Source organism: Pezoporus flaviventris, unplaced genomic scaffold, assembly GCF_033815535.1.
Source record: "Pezoporus flaviventris isolate CSIRO_AGI_PZ_B2104156 unplaced genomic scaffold, CSIRO_AGI_Pfla_v1 ptg000041l, whole genome shotgun sequence".
In the NCBI taxonomy this organism is placed as follows: domain Eukaryota; kingdom Metazoa; phylum Chordata; class Aves; order Psittaciformes; family Psittacidae; genus Pezoporus; species Pezoporus flaviventris.
In genome coordinates this window covers 9,101,940-9,117,890 of record NW_026892589.1, presented here as the reverse complement: position 1 = coordinate 9,117,890, position 15,951 = coordinate 9,101,940, and the positions used below count along the sequence as shown (strand labels likewise).

The following is a 15,951-nucleotide window of genomic DNA, read 5'->3' as shown; positions in this document are numbered from 1 at the left end:
TTCCCCTCGTGACGTGATTTAGATGGTCACTTTGATGTTTTCAATCAAATGTGTTGACAGAGCTTGTGTCATGAAGCTGAAGAAGTCAAAATATATGAGTCCTGAGGAGAACAAAAGGCAAAACAAACCTGGTGTGAGTAAGTGCATCCAATTTACCAGATGGATTTCAGCTCTGCTGTGCGGGACGGCTTGTTCCAAGAGTTTCTCTGCATTTCATATTCTGCTTATGTAGGAATGTTAGACCTTTCCATTTAATGAGTTTGATTGGTATCAAAACCTAGTCTGAGTTGTTCCTGCTAGAATAGCTCTCGGGAAGGAGCCAGGGGATGAATTTCTGCATAAATTCCTGAGCAGAGCAGTGTCTGCCCATAATGGAGCCATCTGCCTCATCCTGCCATCGCCACCAACACCTACAGACCTCACAGACATACCTTTAGCTCAGGTTCAACAAGATAAAAAAGTCTGTCTTCCTTTACTGCTTATGCCGTAGGGGTTACTGTGCAAGGCAAAACAAGCCGGGGAAGTGTGGCTCAGGGCTGAGAGCAGCAGTAGGTGGGGTGGTTGGATGGGATCCTTCTACCTGGGTCTCAGCATGGAGTATGTGACTGTGAAGCTGAAACACCTTAATCTCAATGTTTGTCTGTGCTGCAAATAGATCTAATAGGGGTATAAAGTCTGGCTGTTCACACGTAGAAAGGTGAAGGATGCCTCCAGCTGTGTGGGGCTGTATCAACACCACAGAGAGGCCACAGAAGATTGGGGATATTTTCCCATTAAAGCTTTTTCAAAGATGTAAGTTTTACAATCTTTTTATCTCATCATTTGCCGCCCAGTGGGGGAGAGATGATCTTTGTGCATAACTGTGCCTGTTGCCAGCCATGCTGGGAAGGGGATGTACAGAGATGCAGGCTGGAGGGCGGTGGGGAGAGTGGGCTCCTTTATTACAAACCTGGAGTGGCTTTTGATGTGTAAAATCGCAGGCACTGGCTTTAATTTGCACATCCCACATTCCTGAGATCAGGGCCGCAGTGAGCAAATTGCTGCTGCTGTAATTAAGGTCAGGGCTGGAACCGTGGTGCTGCACACAGTGGCGGTCATGCAGGTGGCCATCATATTGGGAAAAGGCTTATTCCTGCCTAACAGCTTCAGGGTGCTGCTGCCCCCCACTCATACAAACCCATATGAACAGGGGTTTGAGGTCTTTAGGCTGGTGAGAAAATGGCAGCAGTGAGACCCTGTGGCCATGAGCACTTGGCATCAAGCCACCCAGCAGATACCTGGGGTTGGGGTGACTGGTAGGTGCCCCAGGGATGCTGGTGCTGCTGGGTACCAGTCTCTTGGAGGGGTTATTTGAAGCAGTGTGGGGGTACATACATCAGGACAGTCCAGCCTTCAGCACATGGCTGCCTGGTCCCCTTTCCTTTCAAAAAGACATGAGTCACAGCAACACTTTGTACCCATGTTCTTCAAGGGAACATTAAAAGCCACCCAAATACTATTTATTGTCTGCAGCCCTTACATAAAGCATCCCCGCTGACTGAATGGCTGCTGCAGCTGGTGCCATCAGTCACAGCAGGCACCTTCTTGCTGCTCCTGGTCCGGAGCTGGGAACAAGGACTCCTGATTAGGTATTTAGTTGTCCATGAGTGACGCTGAACCAAGCCTGGTTCCCCCTACCAGGCCTTGGTTTTGGGTGACACTGTTAGAATGAGGAGCCCCTTTCCCTGGTTCTTCTCTGAAGACCCCTGGCTTCCACCCCATTTACAGGAGCCTGGAGATGACCTTGAGCACCTGAAATGCCTGTGCTTAGCCTGCCAGATTGCTGTGCTGGCTGCACACAGCTTCCCTCTCCCTGAGGTAACAGTCCTGAGCTGCCCTAAGCACAGCAGCGTCTGGAAAACTGGGAGATTTGGGCAAAATGGAAGATTTTCAAAATGGGCAACTTGTTGGTAGTATTTCAGCCAGGCACACTCAGGCTTGGTTTGGTTTGGATCTGATGGGCCAAGCCAGCGAAATACTCCAAAGCCAGTGGGACCTTCTGAGGATGTTTCCATCACATTATGATGAGTGCTGGGCAGATGGAAGTTCTCATTGCTGCAAGTGCGATGTGGGGTTTGGATCTTGTTTCCTTCTGAACTACCTGAGTAGGACATAGACAACAGTCCTTCATCTGGGGGTTCCCACACCCCAGGGGTGGGTAGTGTGGGAACAGCAGCCAAAAGCCCCTTGCACCATCTGCAAAGTAGAGTTATGTGCCACTGCCAGTGCCCCATCATTTGTTTCCTTTTACTGCCCCTGCCTCAGTTTCCCCATTAGTAAAACAGGACCTGTGCTAAGAAAATGCTCCCCATAGCAGCCATGGAGTGAAAGGGACACATGAAAGGGGTGCAGGAGTTTTCCCTGTGTTATGCAGGTGAGCAAGAGCAGTTGTGTGCTGATCACCAGCGGCGTGTGCACTCGGAGGGGGCACTGAGTAGCTCCCCTGTGGAGCTGCAGTCCTGGCAGGGGACGGAAGAGCTGTGTTACAAACAGCAGCCTCTCTCCTAGCAAGGAAGCAGAAAACCTCTACTTCTCCAGTATCCCATCAGTGTGCACTTAACCGGGATGAATCTGTGTGCCTGGAAGCAGCTGGCAGGGGGTGAGCAAGGGCGAACAAAATCGGTAGCACATGCACAAACCATAGCCTGTACCCACGTTTCTGTCAGATAAAGCATTGCAAAGACTCTGCTCTCAGCCTGTTCTTCCATGTGCCAGAGCCATGGGTGCCAGCAGTGGACCTGGTGTTCCTGGGGAGGAGCAGTGGGTGGTTTGCAGGGCAGATGCCAGCTGTGCACAGCTGGAGGGATGCATGGATCCTTGGCAGGAGGAGGGCTTGGGGCACGCATCCTTGGCTCTCACACTTGTGTGGGAGCTAGTTATTGCTGTTTGCTCAGTCGTGGTGATTTGGTACATACACAAGTGATACTGCATTAATTCTGTACGGCTTGGCATGCCTAAGGAGATCACAGTGTGTATAGCTGTGCAGGTTTCTTATTATTTAAACAAGCATTTGGGGCAGGGGGAGTGCTGGTAAAAATCAGTTCTGTGTTCAGCTCGTTTGCCAGACTCGGATACTGTATAATTTGGATCCCACTGGGGAGGAGCACAATCTGTGGTTTCATCTGGTTCCTGCTTTGTTCTGGTTGTTTTCTGCAGAACCGCTTTGGTCCCAGGTCGTGATTAACACCAGCTCTCACTGAAAGTAGAGTCATCCTGGTAGCCACAGGAAAAAGCCCTGGACTAGTCAGAGCAGGTTAATTATTCATTCCAGTTAGCTTGTTTGAATAATTCAGGAGTTTTTGTCATGCTTTGCAAATTGCCCACCACTTTGTGGTGGTGCAGGCTTCTTTTTATTGTAATCTGCTGTGGTTCAGTGTGTAACTCCTTGCAGCTTGTACAGCCTGTGGGGTGCTCCTGAAGTACTTCTGCAGAGTTCCCAGCGTTTGCACCTGAGGGCTGGTCCCCAGACAATTGTGATATTATTGCTTCCTTTGGTTTAATAGCCTGGCTTGCAAACAGAAGGCTTCTTTTTTTGCTGTTTGACAGTTGCCCACAGCATCAATAATTGTTCAAGACACTTGTACAGCTAATAGAAAGCGCCTGTCAACAAGAAAAGCTCATTGTAATACCTCTGTTTTAAAGAGACTGGGGGAAGCAGAAAAGCCAAACAGGTAGCAAATATGTTGTTCCTGCAGTCACATAGATCCAGGGACAGGAGACAATAAGTGGGGCTTAATTTTCTCCCAAATGGATGCTCTATTTCACACCCCGGGACAGCTTCTGATTTATGGGCTTCTTAACATCACAATACTTTCATTGCTAAAAACTAAATGGGAAGGTGCAGCTAAGACCTGATTGAAAAGCTGCTGAAGTAAACACAGCGACCGCGGCTGTTGTTTGCAGCCCTTGGACCAGTCCTAGCAGAGAGCATGGTGATAACAGCATTTGAATTCCCAGTTCACTGAGGACTGGAGAATTTCTGCAATCTCCTGAAAGGCATGTTGAGCCACACTGTGAGCATATTTAAACAGGCAGACTGTGTCCTGAGGTTATGTTGAAAACCAGCCCTACCTAGCTGGAGGGAAGCATGGTGCTACAAGGGGGAGGAAGGAAGCCAGTGATCTCTGAGCTAATGAGTGGAGGGGAGATGTGCAGCTGAGCTGATTTATTAAGGCAAAATGTTGTTGGCTGCTGTAAACAGGCAAACAGTTAAGCCATGCTGAAGCTTCAACTCTGCTGCCAGGGGTGGAGGCTGGGAGTTGTGAGTGAGGACATGGGCTGGCCAAGGCAAACTGTGGTGTTAGGAGTCGTGCTGCAAGTCTGGAGTCCATCCTGGAGAAGACACTGACCTAATAAAAGATCCAATAATAGGAGTTAGCAAGAGATTTGTTTTGATGTATAGCAGTCTGTTCAGTTATCTATCAGCCGTGGTTTGTTTAATGACTGAAACCAAAAGAGTAGGAGCTCATCTCCACGAGACCGGGAGAGAATATAGATGTAACGCCATTGTGTTCTCAACGTGTCATTGACTTCCACTATGGACATGAGCAAACGTGCTGTTTGGGTCCAATGAGATGGACAGGCTCATTAAGCAAAACCAGCACCTCTAAAGTCACCCCCTAGGAGAGCCTTGCTGCCTAATCTCACTTTGGTAAAGAGCAATTTGGACTTCTTTTGAGAGAATTCATCATTTTCTTGCTCATCTTGGTCCTGATCCAGCTGGAAGACGGGAGTGTTTGGAAGTTCTCTGCATCGTATCCTTGGGCGATGTCAACAGCCCCACGTTGGATACTTCAGAGCCTCAAAGAAATGTCCAAACAGCTGTGTGCTGGGATGAACCAAATCTCTGGAGAGCTCATCTTGCAGAGCCTCCCCTCTGCGTGTGGAGCCAGGAGACTCAGCTCCCATGGTGGAGAGGCCTTGGGGAGCCTCCTGATGTGGGATTCCCCTTGTGCAAGGGGCACAGCAGCTCCCCTCCCTGCCTGCACTCCTGCTGTATGGATGAAGAGAGGTGGAGCAGTGCTGGGAGAGGAGGGTCAAGGCACAGTCTGTTCCCTCCATCCATCTCCAGCAGATGTTTCCTGAGGAGCACTGTCCAGCTGGCTCTGCTCATAGCAGCCCCCAACAGCACTGGACACCAATGAACCCTTGTGCAAAACCATCCAAGAATCCACGGACATTCCCATGTCCTGTGCCCAGAAATCCCTGAATTCACACAGTTTTAGCTTTGATTTTTCCTCACAGAGAGGATGTGATTTCAGGGATGAGGCAAGCTCTCGCTGTGATCTATTGCACTGTGTTGAGCAGGGAAATCTCTTTGGCTACGTGTGGACAGCAGCCGGGTACACGGGGAGGAGAGCTCTGGGCTTACAGATGCTGTCAGTACTGGATCTGGTAACGTTTAATTTAACCCTGCCACCTGATCTGACATTAGATTTGATCCAGTTGTACCTGCGGGCATGCTCGGAGTGGTGCTGATGGGGAAGGTGAGTGCCAGGGGGATTTGCTGCCTGGCTCTGGGTGCTTCTGGAGCTGGTGTGTAGGAGAAACGCCTGTCCTGGGGCTTTGTGTGAGCTGTGAAGGCTGAAGATGATCATTTGCAGCTGCTTCAGGAGTGGTGGATGACAGGTCTCATGGATGCCAGTTGCTCCATCTCTCACGCTGGAGCTGACCTCTTTCTTATACCTGCTTAGCCGCTGTCTGTCCTACCTGGATTCGTCTGTCAAGGCCGTATTCTGGTTTATCCTGTGTAAACAGAACTGGAGTGAGCCTTTGGATTAATCCAACAGCCACCACCCTCCATGAAGCAGATGAAGCTGGGCATAGCCCGGGTACCAGCAGCACAGATGGTCTAAAGTAGATTTTAAAGCACATCCAAACTCTGCTGCTGGTATTTATGTGCCATATGTTGCAGTGGTAATTACTTACTGTGCTTCTCAATGGGATAGAGTATTGGGGTGGTTTAGAATCCCCATGGTGATGTTACCAGCCTCTGGGCCAACCAGAGGATGAAAACTCATCATGTCTTTATTTTTAGTGCAAGCAATGGCACTTTTCTTTATAGTAGGCACGAGTGGGGATATGCAGGGAGAGCCAAAGACCCAAGGTGCTGTTCAGCACAGGGTCTGGCTGGTGGCATCCATCACCAGGACACAGTGCTGCCGGGTGAGAGCCTCTATACAAAGGAGAAGGTTGATTTTCATAAACCATGCTAAGCAATGGGTTACATGGGTTAGAGCTATTTTTGCAGCGAGATAAAAGAATGCTAATTTGATCATTTACCTAACTTCCCATTACAGTTCAACAGACTATTATACACCAGGACTTTCTTCTTTTTCCTTCCTAAATAAGTCAGTGATGACAAAGGATATTTCACCACAACAGGCAGCATTATGCAAAACTAGGGCTGATTTAAAAAGAAAACCTATTCCCATTGAAACTCCTTTTTGATGGTCGTGTGGAGTTTCAATTACACACAATTTTGTTTGCATCGTTCATTGCCTTTGAGTGGAAATTTTTAGGATGTGCTGAGAAACATCCAGTGATTGAAGGCCTCCCTAAAGCCCTCTTCTATTAAATCTCCACCAAGGAAAACACACATTTATGTTGAAAATGCAGGATAAACTGTACCTTGTTTATGTGTTTTGTCACTTTTTCTCACCCTGGAAAGAAACCTAAACCAGCTATAGCAAACATTGTTCTGCGCTACGCTGTTCTGCCTGCCTTCTATGGGTGGGAATTGGTTCTTTGATCTTCAGTTCAAAGAGGTTGAAAAGGCTGTTTCTGTGGTCTGCAGAGAATTCCTTTCTGATTCTACAACATTTCTTGATTAACGCTGTGTTTCTGGGGAAGCTCTTGGTACCCTTCCAACCAAATTGATGCTTAGACCTTGTGTAACATCTACCACAGAGGGCTTGAAGTTTGCTTCCAAATCACTTTGCCTGGTGGAGGACGTCATCCCCCAGCACCCAGGAGAGCGGTGATGTGAGCAGAGCACTACAAACAAGTGTTCAAGGCTAGAGGAAAGACCTGGTCGTGTCCGACAAGACCTGCAGGCAACCAAATTGACATCCAGTTGCTGGCTGGAAAGAGAGCCATGCTGGAGCAGAGGTGCTCCCTCTCTACTGGATCCTTAATGATCCAGATGTCCCATGTCCAATGTCACTGAGTGGTTTGATCTATCCCTTGCCAGGGGACCTGTTACCTTCAGGACTTGTAGGTTGTGGCCTTTTGTAACGCCGCTGTTGTTAACCTAATTGAACATCTAAAGCAAGGAGGAGGGAGAGGGAATCATTAGCAGCTGCATTAACTTTTACCCTGGGTTCTGTGCACAGCATTCACTGGAATTAAATGGCTGTTTGGATTCAAGCGACTCCTCCGGCACGGGCTAATGAAACCAGTCCTGCAGTTCAGCGGTGGCATCCACCAAAACCCTGGTTGTAATCCAGACTGCAGTTTGTTCTGCTAATGAATTAATCAGCTGATTCCGTGCAAGCAATAGCTCATTAGAGAGGTGCGTGGCAACCTTCGGAAGGGGATTATTGGCTTTGCATGGCCCAAAGGCCTTTCCATTGCCCTCGGAGCATCGCAGCGCAGCTCCATATGTGCTGCTGTAATTAACGGGCGTTGTTCCTGAGGTCGTTTGATCTCAGGGAAAATGAGTGTAAAAATGTTACTACTGTAAACCTTTGAAAACTTGGGAGTAAAAGTCAAAGAGCCAAAAGCAATTTCCCTTTCATCGAGCTGCTGGGGGTGGTGCCTTCTCTTTTCATATTTATTTTGTAAGCTTCCAGCCTGTTCTTAAGGGTAGCTGCCGAGATAAAGTGAAGTGTAATTTGGAAATTAGTTCCGGATGTTTGAGTTGTGGCTTTATTTTAGCAATCTGGGTCATTAATTTTGTTGAATAATTTGCTTGGATTCTCTTCCCCAGCGTGTGCAAAGCACGGCTGCACCCAGGGTATAAAGGGACTTCCAGCAGGAAAGGGAGCTTGCAAAGGTCTTTCCCTGGTGGGTGACCTTACAAAAACAAAGCCTGTTTCTCTGTGGTTATCTGGGGTGGACAGCAGGGTGCTGGAGTGGTTTGTGCTCCTGCTGCAGCCAGGAACATTGGGCACAGTGGGAAGGGACATCACTGGAGCTGCACTGCTGGAAAGCCAAGGGCAGGGCAGGTCAGGTTTGGGTTTAGCTTCTCAGCCATGACGGGACCCTTTTCATATGCATAAAAGCAACTTGTAGCTTGATTAATGAGCAAAGGTGCGGTTTGGTAAAGCTTTTCAGGGGCTGTTAATGAAATGGATCTTTTGAGTAAAAAAATTCTTCTGCGCAAGCTTGGAACTGCCCTGAAAATGTGGAAATTTGGATATACCGGCATCCTCTCCATGCACACCCAAAGAGTCTCTGGAGAACTGTTGCAGATCACTGCAAATGCAGCTCCTTGTTGCAAAGAGGTGTCTGGAGCAGCACCAGTAGCCGTGGCATGGAGCAGGGACAGGTGCCCATGGATGTCACCACCAGCAGTGCTTAGGCAGGGTGTTGTGGGTGCTGCTTGCACCCCTGTCAACAAGGACAGGAATTCAAACACAGCATTGGTGGGATGGGAATGGAGCCAGTCTGTGAGTCTGGGATGCTGGTGCAAAGCTCAGGGTCCAGAATAGGGATCTGCAGAGGAGCCAGTGACTGGGAGTAATGCTCTGCTTTTCTCTCCGCTTGGCAATGTGCTGAGTAAACTGGGAATAGCTATCTACACCTCTGAGCAAAGGGAGTGCTACAAACTGCAGGATTAAGGCTGTATTTTCCCTCTGTATGTTTATGCAACATTGAGGGTTAAAAAAAAAAAGACCCTGGTTTTAGGGGCTAAACTTTAAAAGCATGGTCATTATAATAATGCAAGAGGAGGCAGAAGCATGGAACTGGCTTGGGTGGAGTTTTTCTGCTTATCCTGCTTTCTGTTTTGCCGTTTATCCTGTTTATCCTCTCCTTGTTATCCTGAACTAGTTTGTCTTCCTGTAAACACCAGCCTATGACTCTTAAAAAGAAATCCTCAGGAAGAAAACTTGCTGACTGAGCCTGTTTCTCGCCTGTAGCACTTGAATAAGCCCATCAGCTTATATAATATTAATATTTGTAAAAGCAAACCTGCAGAGCTCATAAATCTCTCCCTAAAAGAGGGACAATACCTAGATCTATTTTAAAGTGATGCAGATAAGTAGGTTCTAGGACAAAAGGGTATTGATACAAAGGAAGCGGGTTGATGAAAGAAATAAAATTGCCATTTTACTCTGAAAATTGGCCCTGCATAAGTGATACCAGAGGCTTCACTGCTGCTGCAGCCAGCATTTTGCTCTGGGTCATCACTTTGCTCTGGAAAGCCCCAGTCCCTGGCTGCTGCCACAGCAGTGTTGCCTCCTGGTATTCCATACAAGTGGGTTAAGGAGTTTAAATAAGTCCAGCATTGAGGCAGGGTTTGTTTGCAGATGAGAGGACTTCATTGCTATTTTTCCTCACGTTGTGCCTTCTCCGAAAGAGAAAAAAGTGAAAGAAATTCTGCAGTTTGGATTCTGTGAACCATTTTTTAAGGCAAGAAGTAGGCTTTCCTCCATTACACTGTGCCACAACAGTATGGGAACACAGACAAGAAAAACAACAATACAGCTTATTTTTAGTCAACCAAGTGAGCAATCTGTCTCCAGACACATGCACAGAGTGGCTCTGTGGAGGAGCGATGCTGCTGCATCACTGTTAACATAGTCCCTTATCAAAGAAAAACTGCTTTGAAGCAGTTGCTTTAAGACCTCCTCTATTGGGTACCACCCGCAGTGGGATGGGAGCACTCAGCAGTGTGAGGGCTCTTGCTGGCAGCTGTGTTTATGTGGTGCAGAGGAGGGGAGGTGCAGATGGATGGGTGTCTTTGGATGCTTTTGCCAGGCGGTGCAGTTCTTCCTTCTTTCTTTCTTGTTTTTGTCCTGACCCTGAGCACAGTGGGAAACCTTTCATTCTGTGTTGCTCAGTAGTGGAGCTGGATCAGAGGATTCCTCATGGGCTTTGCTCAGTCCCTGAAACTTTCCCCAAGCCTATCTTTCCTAACTCCCAGCACTAGAGAAGTCCATTGCGTGGGTCCACTTTTGGTGATGGCAGTGAAACACATTGGCTGGGTCCAGTCTAGGAGCCCCCCACAGTTGGGGTTAAGCAAAGCAGGGGGTAGGCTGCTCTAAAGAGTTCAGAGTGAGCAGGACAAGTAGATGGGAGACCAAGAAATACCATTACAAGTATTTTATAGATGAGAAACTGGGGGCCAGAGGCACAATGAGGTGATTCCCACAAAAACTGGGCTGTGATCCCCTGAGCCCCAGACCGAGGTACATACCCTGGCCCATAGCATGAGTCATGTAATGCAGCCTTGCTCTTTCCCAGCTCATCTTGGAGCTGGAAGATGATCAGGTCATTGGCTCAATCTGAATTTTGTGATGAAGCAATTTTTTTCCTTTTAAAATAGGGAGCTGCTGAAGCTGCCTCTCCTCCTGGGATTAGGTCAATTCATTTAGCACAGCGGATTTTTAAGGAAAACTTTTTATCGTGCCAACTCAGGCAAGAAATATGTTCAAAGAATTTTAGCATTCGGCTCCAATCACTATTTCATTTAAACATTTTAAGCTTATGAGAGTTGGCAAAAAAAAAAGCTTTTTTTTTTTTTAATTAAAAAAAAAGAAGTGGCAATAAGAAGGGAATGAGTTGAAGTTATCTCAGTGGAAAATGTTTTCCTATTTTCCATTTCTGGAAGTTTATAGGTTTAGCTTTTGTCCTAATGAAGGGCAAGAAAATATCTGAAGAGCTTTCGCAGGGCACACAGATTAGCAGCCAGACAGTTCCTGCTGCTTTTCCTCATCTCCAAGTCCAGCTGCATTTTCCCTAATGAAATTTTCTGCCACAGCAAAGGTGGAATGTGAAAGTTCAATATTATGGATCAGCTTTGCTTACAAGAACAGAGGAAACCAGCCAGAACCTGTACATGGGAAAAGAGATGAATGAGAGTGATATCACAGAGGTCTATAAAACTATGGAGAACCTGAGTAAGGCATGACAAATGATGGTCCAGATGAAAAATCACATGCAGGAAAATCAGGGCTTGCAAGGGAGATCAGGCGAAGGATTGGTGCTACCTGGCTTTTTGTCCCATCTAGCTCTGGATTGCCCACTTGTGTTTTGTCCTTCTTCTGTCACTTTTGGTTAAGAACGAGAGATGACGAGGACTTTGCTGGACCTCACCGTGCCTTTACTTTCCTCAGCCTTTTGCTGCCACCTCCTTCTCCAGGAGAGCCTGGGCAAAGCTGCGTCCATCTCCAGCACAGCAGCATCCCTGTTGTTGTTAGGGGATAAATGACACTGTCTCCATGGCCAGGGAAGAAACCAAATTAAACTCCACCATCCCCAGCAGCCAACGGGCCAGCTGCCGAGCTCCGTGCCACAGCTGATTTCTCACAGACAGTCAGGGGTGAATTGTACCTCTAATTCCTGTCACAAATGTTTTTGCTATGAAAAGAAACAAACAGGAGTGCGGAGAAGGGGAAGGAGCGTTTGGCCTGTCCTTCAGCCTTACGATGAGAGAAGGTTGCAACCATACTAACGTGCTCCTAGCAAGTTGGTGGTTGATGTTGTTGCATTAGGCAATGAGAAATAGGCTCACTGATAAGCTGCATTTTCTACCTGCAATAGCACACCGTCCACTAGAATAAGGCAGCTATGAAGGAGGGTGAGGAGCAAAGTGAATTGCTGGTGAGAAGCCTGGCACAGAACACGCCTCCCCAGTGGGGAACCACACCAAGCGTGGGGAGATCTGCCATAAAGCTCTGTAAGTGTGAAATTATTCCATTTGGCTTGCCAGATTGGCGCTGGGGATGCTGTGGCATTCAGGGAACACCAAGCCGTGAGACACAGGTACTGACTTGTGGCACTAATCTGACTACAACATATTTGCGGTGTATTGACCACGGTGCAAGTCCAGATCATTATCACTCTTCAAGAGGCTCAGGAGATCAATGCTTCCTTGATACAGATAGACAAAACAGAGGGCAGGTGTTCGTGGCTTTCCCTGCATGCGGTGTTATTATTCTTTGCTGATCCTTCCGCTGAGGTAGGGGAGAGGAGTGAGAAGGAAGGTGAGAAAGGATTTAGGAATATGATTTGCCAGACATTTAAAAAGTGGGTGTAAGAAGGAGATCTTTGGCATTTTCTTCATCAATTTTAAGCTGAGGGCCATCCATCACCAGGAATGACTTTCAGCATTGACCAGATTTGAGCGGAAGGCTGTTGCAGGGTTTTCTCATGCTCCTTGCCCCCATATCCCTTCCTGCCGTGGTGGAAGGGTAATGGCACCCCTGGGAAACCACTGGCTCTTGTCGGGGCTGTGTTTAGGTTCCTGGAAGCTGAGACTTTGCAGCTGCAGCGCTCGTTGCCAGGGAGCTGGTGGGAAGGGACCAAGCCAAGGTCCCACCGCACATGGTGGCCTCCAAGGAAGCAGCTTGGTGTGTTGTGTCTCCATGGTGTTTTTCTCTAGAGGGCTGGGCTCAATTCTGTGTCAATGCTGAGGTCATCTGCCTCGGGTCTTGGATGGCTGCGTGGCTCAGATAGGGGTTGGAGACTTGGTGATTGGGTTTGTTCCCAATCAAAACCCCAGTGTTGTGAAGGTCAAGGTAGAACAAGCCACGCTCATAGAATCGTTCTAGGTTGGAAAAGACCCTTAACATCATCAAGTCCCGCTGCCAGCATCAAGTCATTAGTGTGCACGGAGGGGTCTTGGACTGCAGGGATGTCCTTAACCCTGTGTCCCAGCTTGTCTCCACTGGGTGAAGGGAGCCTTTGCTGCCAAGCTCTTTGAATCCTTAATGCACTGCACCCCCAGAGCTCATCCACCCCAGCCATGTGTGGATAGAAAGCAGCCGGAGGTCACAGCAGTTCCATCAATGCCACAGCAGGATGAAAGCATTGCAGCACATTGGCTGAAAGGACCTGTAGAGCAGGCACAGCCCTCATTCCGGCCTGGGGACATGAGGGGACTTGCAGAGGGTCATGGCTTGGTCATGGAGGTGTTCCCTGTGCTGACAGGGACCCCTCCTCTCACCCCCTATGGGACCTTACTGTGGTGCCTGTCGGGTACAGCAGAAAGCTCAAAGCCCAGCACACGTGGTCAGAGGGGTTCCTCCATCAGAGCAGGGCACCAACCCCAGGACCCTCTGTGGGCTAGGACTTGAAGTGGGATCCCGAGGGAGGTGGCATCACCTGGCCCCTGTCATGGGCAGTTCTCCTTGCCTCACTGCAACCGGTCTGCAGTCGGAGCTGCCCGTGTGCACAGGAGAATCAAAGGCTCCTGTGTGACCCGAGGGTTGGGGCTGCGCTGCCATCAGAGGTGGTCTGCAGCTGTGTGGGGGAATTGGATGTCACCCTTGGAACGCATGAGGGTCGCCAGATCTCAGTATTGATGTGAACAGATCTGCCCATTCGTTAGCAGAGACCATGCAGTTCCATGGGGAAGCTGGGTATAAACACATAAATGGGAAAAACACTTCCAATGAGAACAGACAGGAGCATCTTTCCCTGTGTCTGTACCCCCTTCCCTTCCTTTCCTCACCCCCATTCTCTTTGTTTCACAGGACTGGCTGATGAAATTTGGGTATCTGCCCCCTCCAGATCCGGTCACAGGACGACTGCAGACGCAGGAGGAGCTCACCAAGGCCATCACTGCCATGCAGAGGTTTGGGGGACTCGAGGCGACAGGGGTCTTAGGTCAGTTGCTCATGGTCCTTCCTTTCTTTGATGCAGAGGGATGCAGGGACAGCTCCTTGCAGGTCTGGACAAGGAGACGTGGCACTGAGTTGTGGAGTAGCATCATCTCCAGGAGAAGCTCAGGCGGGTGTAACATACGGCCCAGTTTGCAGCTGTAAGAGTAATTACATGGCTCAGGTGCTTTGTTGCCTTGTGCTTTCAAGAACCTGAGGCAAGCAATTATCTCACCAGACCCACATACCCTGGGGATCCCGTTGTGCTTAAAATAGCTCTTGGTGTGTTGAAAGATAACAAAGACAGAGAAACTAAGGCTGATAGGGTGTCCTGTTCAAAGCCTTCACTGCAGCATCAAATTGAATTCAACAAAAATCCTGATTAAGCCTCCCAGTTTGTATATATAGATATTCTGGTTTCTTTGCTGCTGGGGCACAGCGCAGGGGAGGGAGGGAGGTGCTGTTGCATCACCCCAGCACTGCTCACTCCTGACCATGATATGCAGAGCCATGAAGTGCCTGCAGAGCTGGCAGGGGTCTCCTTGGCTCCCTGGTCACCCCCCCCCCCCATCTCCTGTGGCCAGATAAGAGCCCATTACCCGCTCCACCAGCCAGCAGGGACAAGGCAATGAGTGCTTCTGCCTGATGTGGTGGCTGGGAGGGAGCAGTCCAAGGCCAGGATCAAGCAACACAAGTTCCCCAGCTGGCTGAGGTCACTCCTATCAATGTCCTCATTGAGGGGAGGAGAAAGCCAGCATTATCCTGGCTGTCAGAAGGGTGCCTGTTTGCTCTCCTCTCTTCCCTGACACACGGCTGTGACCCCTTGCTGGGGGCCAGCTTGCTTCCGCTGCTTGGAACAGGATTAAGGGGAAGTTCCTATTAGAGGGGCTGTCCATCCATCCCAGCACCCCACCAGCCCTCCACTGGTCCCCCAGCGCAGCTGCCACTTCACAGACACTGTCTGCATCCCATCAATGGCGCTTTCGCTCTGCTCTGAACTGAGCATGTGAAGTTATTTCTCTTCCACCTTATCACAAGCTGCAGCAGGCCCAGGAGCAAGGACGGCTTTACAGATGCATTTGCGTTTTCAGTTTTGGAAGGGGTGTTTGGAACAGGCCTGAGGGCTGCCCTGGGCAGGTCATGGATGTGGTTTGTGTCTGAAAACAGTGTTAAAGGGGTAAAGCCAGTGCAGAGAATGGGTGAATGCAACAACTCGTCTGTTTCAGCAGTTGAGAACAGGAGCTTTAAGTTTTCATTGAGTTATAGAAATAAACAAGAAGGAATATGAGCTCCTAGCTGAATAGAGACAGGTTATCTACAGGTGAATGTGCCTCTGCTTTGCCAGAGGACTTCAGCAAGAGAGGACAAAACAGAGTAATTTAAAAAGTACTTTCTTAACTATAATCCAATCTGGCCATAGGTGGTTTCCACACGAGTTTCTGAGATCTATCAAACAAGAGAGAACTTGTTGTGTTTTCTCCTGAAATCACTAACTGTCCATTGACAGTAATGGTAGAGCGAGTGCTGAACCCCCAGCCATGGGTGTCACCTCCTGGCAGCCCCAGGTGGTGGGGTGCATGAAGAAACAGGCTTTCAGCAGGAATTGCTGCTGGTGGTGGGTGCACAGAGGGGGCTCAGTGCCCCACGGTGTCACCACAAGTGATGCTGGAGCCAGTGTTGTGCCCCACCAGGCACTCGGGCATTGCCTTTTGTTCTGCTGCTGCATCCTTAGCACTTCACTTCCCGTCTCCCTATAGGACTTCATAACACACCATTCCTTTGAGTTTATGGGGTTTTCCTCACCCTAGACGAAGCCACGCTGGAGCTGATGAAGACCCCTCGCTGCTCTCTGCCTGACCTCACCACCACTGAAACCAGGAGGAAGCGATTCGTGCAGGCTGTCACCAAGTGGAGCAAAAGGAACTTGTCTTGGAGGTAGGAATTCAGCTTCCCCCACTGAAATCTTGCAGCAAAGGGCTGATTCCTCACAGACCTGTGCTAAACATGGCTTTGTGATGAGTTTCAAGGGACGTGTTAAAACATGTGCTCCCAGGACCCCATGGACTATTTAGTTGAACTCTTTTCCTGCTGAAACCAGCCTTGGGATGACTCAGACCCACTTGGCTGCTGGCTGGGAATAGTG

At 48.9% G+C, this 15,951-nt stretch overlaps 1 protein-coding gene and 1 long non-coding RNA gene across 2 annotated transcripts in view; one reads left to right on the top strand and one right to left on the bottom strand.

Annotated features, from left to right (window-relative positions):
- MMP17 (matrix metallopeptidase 17) overlaps window positions 1-15,951 on the top strand; it is a 61,444-nt gene that overhangs the window by 24,995 nt on the left and 20,498 nt on the right. Inside the window, exons 2-3 of the mRNA XM_061466130.1 lie at window positions 13,683-13,810; window positions 15,612-15,743. Of these exons, the coding sequence (XP_061322114.1) occupies window positions 13,683-13,810; window positions 15,612-15,743 (260 nt within the window). The remainder of the gene's footprint in view (window positions 1-13,682; window positions 13,811-15,611; window positions 15,744-15,951) is intronic.
- LOC133275630 (uncharacterized) lies at window positions 9,819-12,113 on the bottom strand. The gene is made up of 2 exons (XR_009745639.1): window positions 11,979-12,113; window positions 9,819-11,038 (listed from the first exon to the last, which is right to left on the bottom strand). It is a non-coding gene; the product is annotated as an uncharacterized LOC133275630 (long non-coding RNA).